The 10,840-nt window shown below is 34.2% G+C and overlaps 1 protein-coding gene across 1 annotated transcript; it reads left to right on the top strand.

Annotated features, from left to right (window-relative positions):
* Positions 1-3,145: 3,145 nt before the first annotated feature.
* Positions 3,146-8,611, top strand: LOC132707491 (endoglucanase-like). The gene is made up of 3 exons (XM_060679366.1): positions 3,146-3,692; positions 3,758-4,051; positions 8,041-8,611. Exons 1-3 carry the CDS (start codon positions 3,653-3,655, stop codon positions 8,421-8,423), a joined length of 717 nt encoding a protein of 238 aa, XP_060535349.1. The 5' UTR covers positions 3,146-3,652; the 3' UTR covers positions 8,424-8,611.
* The last annotated feature ends 2,229 nt before the right edge of the window (positions 8,612-10,840 follow it).

The raw sequence follows: 10,840 nt of genomic DNA, 5'->3' as shown, positions 1-10,840 counted from the left end.
ATGGAGCAACTATAAAATTGTGACAATGAAATGAAACACTCAAAAACCAAAGCATAATACGTTACAATATATACAAGGTGATACTTGGTTCGTGGCACTTTTTGAAAATTTGGTCGTCGCACTGTTGCCAGATGAAAGAAAAATCTAATTTTATGCTACTTTTTCGAAAAGCTATGATCATGATATTTGAAGTGAAAAGGCACCCTACATAGTATTCAATTTTTAGTTAGTTGTGGTTTTCTTGCCTACGGGTAGACTACGGAGAATTCAAAACCCATGCATACATTTTATCTTGAAATGCGAGATCATATCCTGCAAGTTTGATATTAGGGGGTGGGAAAAAATTGTATTTCAATATACAACTCATTACCAGCTATTCAATAACCTGTCACAATAACCAACGTAATATAACAGCGGCTTTCCTCGGATGTGACTACTCAAATAGTCAAATCTGAGATATAGAATCAGTGCTTCGATGTAAAACCTTATTTGTCATGTAAATATTAGTTTAAGATGATGATACTGCTGCGGCAATGTCATCTAGGAGTCTGGAAAATCTCACGTCCTTGTCTACTAGGGCTGTAAGTGGTATGACCCGATATTGTGAGCGTAACGGCATTCGTTTGAACCGGGAGAAAGACTGAGATGATGTTGTTTTCGCTTAATCGATTAATCAGTCTAACGTTGGGGAGGTCTCGTGGTCACTCTTGTAGAACCCTGTTCCCAAAATTAAATATTTTAACGTTTCCCCTCTCTCTTGTACATAAAGGGTAATCATTATTGCCTGGCCAGAATCGATGGAGACAACAATTTTGGAGCCAATCTTAATTTGCAGGTGCCAAGTCATAACTGGCCTGTCCATTTATTTAAGCAAAAATTAAAAATTAAAATTATTCTATCGATGAATACTTTGATTGATATATACTCATTGATTAATATACTGATATATTTTGTGCGTTTTTTTGTAGGTATTTGTTTTTAAAATTTGTATTTTAGTATTCTAATGTTTTTTCTTTACTTGTTGACATTATCCGATACTTTTGTTAAAACTCAACGGGAAAAAAAGCCGTATGCAAACATCGAGCAGGTTTCGATCCACCCTGTATGTAAGGCGTAGCCACAAAATTTCCAATATTTATCTATTTACTAGTATACGTTGTCGCCGATATTAACATTTTTTTAATTAATATTAATTTCTGACTAATCGATGGTTTTGCGGTTTGTTTTAATGGCTCTAATTGTCTTCTTCAACTGAATAAGGAGTGCCACAAGGAATTCAAAACCGACGTCAGATCTCTTAAAAATAAATACTGATAATGTTAGATTTGGATTCAGATTTGCAAATAATTCAGTAACCGGTTCGTTTCTTAACTGACTGAAGGGGAATACGTTCCGCTGACGAGGAAAACATGGAAATGCTACCAGGGAACTCCCCCCACCGCCCTTTTAGTAAAAAAACCTTGATATTCAGAAAAGTTCGTCTGCTAAGGATGTTAAGTCGTAAATTTTGTTTGTTATCGCTTCTGTTGTAAATTTTAGTGTGGTGCTTAAGAGATTTATGCCTCTGTAGTTTGGAGGCAGTTTTTATCTTCTCAGTATAGCGCTGCTTGCTCACCATTCATCGGGTATCTTGTGTTGATAAAGAATTTTTTTTATTAGGGATTTTAACTGTGTGAGTTATTGACGCCATATTTAAGTAGTTGATTTGGAATGTCATCTTCCTGTTATTTAGCTTTCTGAGAGCTGTATTTATATCGGATGTCTCAACCTGTACTTTGTTGTTTGTAACTATTTCAGGTGTGTTTAGTTCAGCCTCAGTTTCCTCTGATTTGTGTAGTTCTGATAAATAATTTTTCGGTATATATAGTAGCAGGTAGTTTGTAAATATTACATTTGATAGAGACACGGTGTTGTCGAATCAATTGTCATGTAAAAATATATAATTTCGTGAAATTCTGAACTTTTAGTACTTATTTATTTTGATAAATCGATTTTCATCAATTAAAAGCCACCAAGTGTTTCAACTGACCTTCACCCTTCTTTTTGGTCACTTGCAGGCCACATACATCGATTTTATTATCTTTCAGGGTTTCTTGATCTTTGTTATTGAAAGATTATCCTTTTTTGTTATCAATGAATCAGTCCTTTTCCGTCGGAAGAAGAAAAAGAAGATCGATCTCAGGCTGGCTTTTCTCTCGAGCTCCTTTGATTCAATAAAGAAAAATTGCTGCCTACCGAGCGGGCAAATATTGTTGTTCTAACGTTATTTTTTATATGAATTAGATAAAATAACCGGCAACCAATATTCCTCGAGTGTTTATATTATTGTTGAGTACATCGTGCGATGCAAAAATGCGATAATATAAGCAAGTAAATTCCCATGTTTATTTATTTACCAGCAATTAATATGCTTTAGATTAATCTAAATTTCTGACCTAAGGATAGTTTTGCGGTTGGTGTCGCGAAAAGACCGGGACATTTGAAATAACTATGTATCTTTGATGTTGACCTTTGATTGGTCTAATTGTTTCCTGTAGTTGAACAACTATTGTCCCAGGGAATTTAAAAATAACGAGATGTAGTAAAATTAGGAAAGTATCATTTGATATCCTTGTGAAATGTCGTATTACTGTTTCGTCGACCATAACGAATTAGAATTAATATCGTAATCGATTTGTTACTTGACAAGGTTGCACCTAAGGAAGCCTTGATTTATTCTGAAGATAAAACGCACAGAGCCACATTACGATGTTGTGTTTAAAGCAAATCTTCTTATTAATTTTTGCCCAGTGCGTACGAGAGATAGGTTAGTTTATTTTATTTATCGAACTGGGAAGTTGCAGGACTGTAATGTAAAAAATGAACTTTTCTCAAATAGGACACTATATAAAAACGAAAATGAAAAATAGAAAAATATATGAATTTGCTTCCACTGTCATTGCATATATTTTTTTGAAACAAATCTTGTTGTTGGTGTTGGTGTTTTAAAATATATAAATACGTGTATGTATGTAAAATGTATACTAATAATATAGTTTTTAACAAAGAACTTCAATTGATTTGCAGGCTTTACACCTCCTGGTAAAAACCATTAAAAGCTTTTGGGATTTGTTCTGTATTACATAAGCTATATGCTTGACAGCTACTGACCTGGAGACTATCTTAAACGGGGAGTAAGATTTGCAATTATGTTTCCTCATTGGTAGCATTCCGGTTTACCACTTTCCGTTTTTCGTAACCAAACTGAAGAGTTTGCTTGAAGGTGGTAGACACTGATTCAGTAGAAATACTAAAAGTGTCTTTATTTTTAACTTACACAACGTTTCGGACAGTTGTATCACTACCCGTTATCACTTGAGTTTACACTTGATAACGGGTATTTGTTATGTTAGAGTACTTCGCCTTAACTCTTACTGTCAACAGAGTATTTTTTCCGTCTCTGTTCTATTTTGTTGCATACATCTTTCTATCAATACGTTTTCAATCTTTTTCATCCTTTTTCAAAGTTAAAATAAAATTTTGAGTGCAAACGTATTCAAACTGTTTTGATAAGATTCTGCGTTGATACCGACTAAATATAAAGTCTCATAACGTATTGTTTTTCCATCAATCTACAATAATCAGTTAATTATTTAATATTGCTCTATATACAATGCATTACTTGGCGCTAACATTTGGAGTTTTTGCTATTTGTGAGTATACGATACAGATAGGCCTGATACCAAACTAACCAAAAAAAAAACTTTGGTCTATTTAGTGGGGCAATCTCAAGGTGCGGACTCACCCCAAATCACCCCCGTACAAGGAGGAATCAGCGGTGATGGGATAACTACCAGATATTGGGACTGTTGTAAACCTTCATGCGCGTGGACTTACGAAACCAACCAAAGTGTAGCCGTGCAGTCTTGCGAAATTGATGGTGCCACCCCGATCAACGACCAAGCTCCCTCCGGATGTGGACCTGATGGTATCGCTTACACTTGCAATAATCAACAACCGTGGGTGGTAAATGACACCTTGTCTTATGGATTCGCAGCTGCTTCCTTTGTCGGTAAGTAAACTAAGGTGATAATTTTGGGGCTGCCAGTAGGTTTGTTAACCTCCCTATTCAATAGATCCACTATTCCAGATCGACTATTACAGAACACATTGAATAAACATGGTGTCCAGTAAAAAATTATCTATCTTTGTTTTATTTTAAATCGCCACCATTACGATACAGGGTAAAAAAGGGAAAATATCCATTTTTGAAAAATTTTCAGTTTATGTGTAAAAATGACGTAAAAAAATTAGCCCTACTATGTTGCCTGGATTTCAACTTTTGTTTTTCTTATGGGCGCCCTATTGGATTTCCACATTTGCAAAATCCTCTTTAAAATGTTTGGCGAAGATACATCCTTAAAAATAATGAAAACCAGATTTCATGACGGTAGGCTTTGATATTGCTATTTAATTTTAAAAGACATTTAAAGAATAAGTGGACAAGAAGAGAAAGGATCGAATCAGTAAAAATTTCATACACACCTTCAAAGATTTTTATTAATCTGCCATTTTGTTGCACGTAAAACATACATGTTCTCAACACTGCTTCATAGAACGTCTTAATATTTGCTGAGTGATACTATCAACGGCATCTTCAACAGCTTGCCTTCATTTTCCAACGTTTTCGTAGGACCTACTGTATACTTGATTTTCAAGTGACCCCCATGCATAGATATCAAGGGTGTTATGTTGGAGATCTCGCTTGATCTGGCTGATCCCAGGTTGCCTATCCACCTGTTGCGAATTCTACATTTAAGTTCGTAATATTTTTTGCATTAATGTTCATAAGATCTTCTGTTAGGTTTGTTTGTAAAAGGTTTAAATATCTCTCATTGTATGTAGCCAAATTACCAAAACAAACGTAAAATCCCCGTCTCACAGTTTCTGACTATTAAAGAGTCCACAATTAGTGAACCGCTCCTCATTCGCAACGCCTGTCTGACGTATGATATACTAGGTGCTTCAATCACACTACTACTACGCTATTTTTCCGGATATATCTTGATCAAAGATAAATGTGTTACATATAATTGAAAATAAGTTTTAAACAGGATTTTGAAAATGTAGATATTCGATATGGCGCCCGTAAGAAAAACAAAACTTGACTTCGACATTACGCAACATAGTAGGCCTAATTTTGTTTGGTACCATTGTTAGCATCGCCGCAGACTTTTACCCATATCCTGAAAATTTGAACATTTTAAAACTCATAATAAGAAAAATGTTGCGGTTTTTCAAAAATGGACATCCTCTTTTTTCACCTTGAATCCAGGTGTTTTGATTTAAAATAAAATATTGCTACATTATTTTTTGGCATGTACATACTCTAATTTCCTTACATTTAAGTGACTATTACAGTTTTCACGATCCACATGTACATCATCTTATACTAGACTCCCTGTAGATAATTGCTTGATAACTTCTGGATTCCGTCTGCGTCGGTTCACGATGAATCGAAATTGCTGACGTTTGGGCAATAATCCTGTTGGTTACTTCAGAGCTTATTCGAAAGTTTTACATGGTTGATGTCTAAAGAAACGAATAGGATGATTGCCGAAACGGCAGCAAGTTAGATTCATCAACAGCCAACGCAGCAATACGCTGGCCTGAAGTTTCTTTGAAAAATTTTTCTGTTTTGGTTTGTTTTGGAAAACAAATTATTTTGAAGTGTTTAGGAAAATATATTAATTTTTGAAAATACTCATCTTAAGATAAGCAACGGTCGTACCATTAGCTTATCAGTGTCAATAACAAAAACTAGATTATATAACTATGATATTGAAGATGATGTATATACGAGGGCATACGAGGGCACATCTTGCACTTTCTTGGTTGTTCCTAAAGTCTAAATATCAAGAATTTAGTAATTAACATTTAAAAATAAAATGTTTTGTGGAAGATATTTCTGACGTGCAAACTCGTTTCCATATATTTAATATTATTCGTTATTTTTTCATTAAGAATACATTGCCTCATTGCTCTAACTGGGACAATCGATATAGAGTTGTTCAAAGGGAATAATAATGGGCTTAATAATAATAATAATAATAATTAATAATAATGTCTTCTGCTGCCTCTCAGATTCCCTACGATTTATCTGAATTTTTGTCTTTTTGTATGGATGATAGCTAATCGCAAAATTGTGTATGAATAATTGTAGGAAAGTTGCTATATGAAATGAAAATAGTTACCATTTACCTCATTTTTCTCATATTTCGGGTTTCATTATACTTTATTTCAATAGGGTCTCCTATATTTTGATTATTCTAAAAATTTGAATATACTTTATTTCAAACACTGAAATAACAACATGAAATACCTCGATTTTTCAAATGTGACGCCCTATATATCAGATTCATTTAAAGGCTGTGAAAGATATATGAGGCACTCCATACAACCTTAACTATTTTAATTGAATTCAGCACTTGTATGCAAAACATTTATATTTAAACTTTTCGGTAAAACAAAGCTTTTAATGAGCTAGCTAGGCTACTAGCTAGGCAAAATTGCAAAATACATCAATTACAAGCATCGTTTAAAAAGTTTGCTGGCGACTTTAAGATATCTATAGTGTGATTCATATCTCGAAGACAAATGCAACCTGGTTTTGAGTAAGGTGAACTCTTGGTTTAATGATAGTAATTTATCTTTTCATTAAATAAAAAAATAATTTATAAGAATTCGCTCTTTGCATGATGTAAATTTTCTTGGAATATTCCTTCATTGAAACATGAATATTAAGACTCGTTTCTCTTCTTTGGTATCGGGGTTGGGAATTAAGATATATTTATTACATAACCTAAAAGGTATTTTAAGGATATCACAAATATTACATCCTGTTTGAAATGTGTGTTTAAGTGTTTTAAAATAAATCATGTTTTCTGTTGAATAGTAATTTTGAATCACCGAATACTAGAACTAAAGTCTACGCTTTAGAGTGCCATATGTATATATAAAAGAAATAAGAAATGTATGATTATTTATGTGCATTCAAAAAAAGTTGAAGGAATATCTCGCTACTTTAATTAGAGTTAATTTTATATTTTACTGGTTGTAGTCTTGGATAAGTAGATTAGGCGAAATTCATTTTTTTTTCCAATTTCCTATGCAAACATTCTATTTGTCGGGTTGGAATATAAATTTTATTTTTCTACTCCCGTCTGTAAAATGCCTAATTACACACGGATCTAGCGTGCGGGGAAGCGTCGCTTTACTATCTCAGTTTCGTTTCCCACTGATCCGAGCCACTTCGGACGTTTCCGGGATTCTACCGCACGGGTTTCGAACCAATCGGATGTTTTCGGAGATATTTCCCGCGTCTTGAACTTTGACGTTTGTCAATTCTGACGGTCATGTCAGCGAATGTATTCGTGTTGTTTTGCCAAAATGTACCCAAAAACTAACGGTCGTAGAAAAAGTTTAGTATGCAACACGTTCGGTAAGCTTTTTAACTCAGTCGTTTATTAAACACTCGCTCCGCTCGTGTCAAATAAACTCGTGAGTCAAATGCCGTTTACCGCACTTGTTGCATAATATACTATATTACTATTATATTGGTAATAATAGTAGATCTTAAGTTAATCAAAATATTCCCTACTCATATAGACACGTTTGTATTGGTCGGTTTAATATGTGAGTAATCTATAATACCATCATTCGCGTGTTCTTCTAAACGTATACTATCTTCATCTGAATGGGTTAATGCAAAAATTGTTTGAAAAATTGTTTACGTTCTCAATTACTTTCACGTATCAAATAAATAATACAGGTAATCAGTTAGGGGCGATGCCTATTACTAGAGAATCAAAGAATTTTGTCTTACTGCTGCCGACCTTGTCACTATCTTCATCCACACTCCAACTTTGGATCCAATACATCTTTTTTTAATTTTTAATTTGAAGCGTGAAATAGAGCTTACGATCCAAATCCACTTTTCCTAACGTATTAAACTCCACAAAAGCAAGTAGATGAACTAAATTTCCAATATTTTAATTTCAGGTGGTTTAGATAATAGCAAATGTTGTCACTGCGTTTTGCTGCAGTTCCAAGACCAACTGGCGGGCAAGATGCTTCTCGCGCAGATCCTCAACACGGGCGAAACCCTGTACCAGAACCAGTTTGATTTGGTTATACCCGGAGGCGGTGTCGGCGTGAACCACAGGGGATGCGTGACGCAATGGAACACCCCAGAAAACGGTTGGGGGGAGGAGTACGGTGGTATTTCGACGGAGAACGAGTGCGACCAGCTGCCGAAAGTCCTACAACCGGGCTGCCACTGGCGTTTCACCTTTTTGGAGGGAGTGAGCAATCCGAGCGTCAAATTTTACGAGGTTGAGTGTCCCGCTGAGCTGCACGCCATTACAAAATGCGTGGCTTTGTAAAAGTTTATTATTATAAAAAAACGTTTTTGTGAAATAATAGTTTTTATTTGACTTGCACGCCCGAGTCGCATCTCTAAATAGGTAGTAACTATATAAAAGTATATCCTTAATTTCATGTTTAAAATTGTTGTTTAAAAAATTAAAAGATTGCGGAAATTGGACATAAAGTTTTGTGTAGGGAGAGTCTTGTTTTGAATTGTGTAACCTGCATCTCCGGATGGCAAGATCATTGGCACTCCGGATGTCATGACTATCAGTTTGCATCTCAATACGAATTTCAAAAGGAAATATATATTTGGAGCCATGGAGTCCTTTAAAATTAGAATTTACAATGGGCCCAGATATAATTTCAGCACTCCTTGCACGTGACTGTCGCTGTGTTTTGGCTAAACCGCTTGTAATACTTTTCAATCTATGTCAGAGAAAGCAAGCCATTTCCGTAGCCGTAGTATGTTATATGCTGAAGACCTATTTAAAAAGAATCCAGCGCAGTTTAGAGTAAGTCAATAATTGATCTCCGTTATGCAAAAAGCTATCAACCAACATTATATTAAAAAATTCGTCTCAAGTCGCAGTCAAACAAACATTTCCTCAGAAGCGAAACATCTTATTCTGTGGAGTGACTCGTGTGGGGGAGGTCACAACATAAATATTAAAATGATCCTTTTTTGCAACCATTACTTCACCTTTCACATCTCTAGTGCCTTTGTGGTCAAAAGGTAAACGAGTCTCTGAAGAGAAGCTTAAGAACTCGAACCAAATTATGCATATTATACCAGGAGATTCTCTGCCTTTGTATAGCAGGGAAGATTTAGATGGATTCGACGGAGGAGCTACATTTCAATGTTGAAGCAAAGTAGATAATTAAGTTATCGAATAAAAGCAAAAATAGGATTCCTAGGTATCTCAATTACAGACATAATCCAAAATGACTGTAAAGTAAGATGATACTTGTGCTATTGCTACAGTTTTTTTGTATTCAGTTTTGTATGCATTGGATATATTTAGAGAAAATTTCATTTTTCTACTCCCCTCTGTAAAATTCCTAATTACCCACCGATCTAGCGTGCGGGAAGCGTCACTTTATCACGTCAGTTTCGTTTCCAATGAATCTAAACCACTTCGGACATTTCCGAGATTATACCGCACGGATTTGGGAGCAATCGGATGTTTTCGGAGATATTTCCCACTCTTTGACTTTTGACGTTTGTCAATTCTGACAGTCGTGTCGTGTTGCTTTGCGGAAATCTACTCAAAAAGTAAAGCTCGTAGAAAAAGTATAGTATGCAACAAGTTCGGTGAACTTTTATTATTTTAATTTATTTTATTTTATTAAATACTCGCTCCGCTCGTGTCAAATAAACTCGTGAGTCAAATGCTGTTTACCGCACTTATTATTTTATTATAATTATCAATATTATTGATTTGATGGATGGAAGTTTTATGCATAACATAATACCACCAAGTACAATGCAGTAAGTTTTAGCCTAATAGGTGTAGCTATTATGACTATGACTACCATCTTTTGATAAAATTTTCTCCTGTTCTAACACTTTTTGTGTGAGTAATATTCGACCCGAAATTATGCTTAGTACTTGGCGATTTAATTTAACTTTTCCAATATTTACCCCTCCTTCTGTTTAATACTATTGATATAACATTAGTTGGTGATAGCAAAATAATGTTGTGGAATTTTTGCATTACAATTGAATAAATAAATTCATAACATTTGTTGGGATGTTACTAGATTTAAAAAAATAAGTATGGATTTTCCTATAGCTGAATTAATTGATATGATTTATATACCGGGTGGGGCGAGAAAAGCGAAAAAATACTTTTTCGGAAAGTGGTAAACCGGAATGAGGAAAAACTATCCAAGCAAATTGGAAAAGTTAGAATAAGAAAAGAAGGGTAAATGTATATAAAAATGGATATACGACATTCCTTATGAAAGATGTAGGTTTTTGTAAGATGTTTTAAAAATAATATATTCGTTTATTTTTACCGCCCTCTAGCATTCAATTCAAATTCCGTGATAGAGAAAAACTAGTAGTTTTTAGAAAAAATAGTATACTTGACAAACTGTTAGTGTTTTTTTTTTAGTTTTTAGTTTTAGCTATACTAAGTAAGCCTTTTGTATTTTCCTTTGTTAGCTATTAATTGAGTTACACCAGATTTTTTCGAATTCCTTTCTAATAATTCATTCCTATTTGACATATATTGTTCAGGAATCCACAAAGAAACTCTTGCCATATTGTGAAATATTTATTGGTTATGGAAAATGAAAATAGAAAACAAAAATTAACCCAAAAGAAATAAATATAAGTAAAGATTAAAGTAAGTGGTAAACATTAAATGTCACCTTATATTCCTTCTTTAATTGGTATATAAATAAATATTTTATAAGCCAATTGCTT

The sequence above is a fragment of the Cylas formicarius genome, unplaced genomic scaffold, assembly GCF_029955315.1.
Source record: "Cylas formicarius isolate icCylForm1 unplaced genomic scaffold, icCylForm1.1 PGA_scaffold_9__14_contigs__length_23061073, whole genome shotgun sequence".
In the NCBI taxonomy this organism is placed as follows: Eukaryota; Metazoa; Arthropoda; class Insecta; order Coleoptera; family Brentidae; genus Cylas; species Cylas formicarius.
This window is presented reverse-complemented; position numbering and strand designations above follow the sequence as displayed.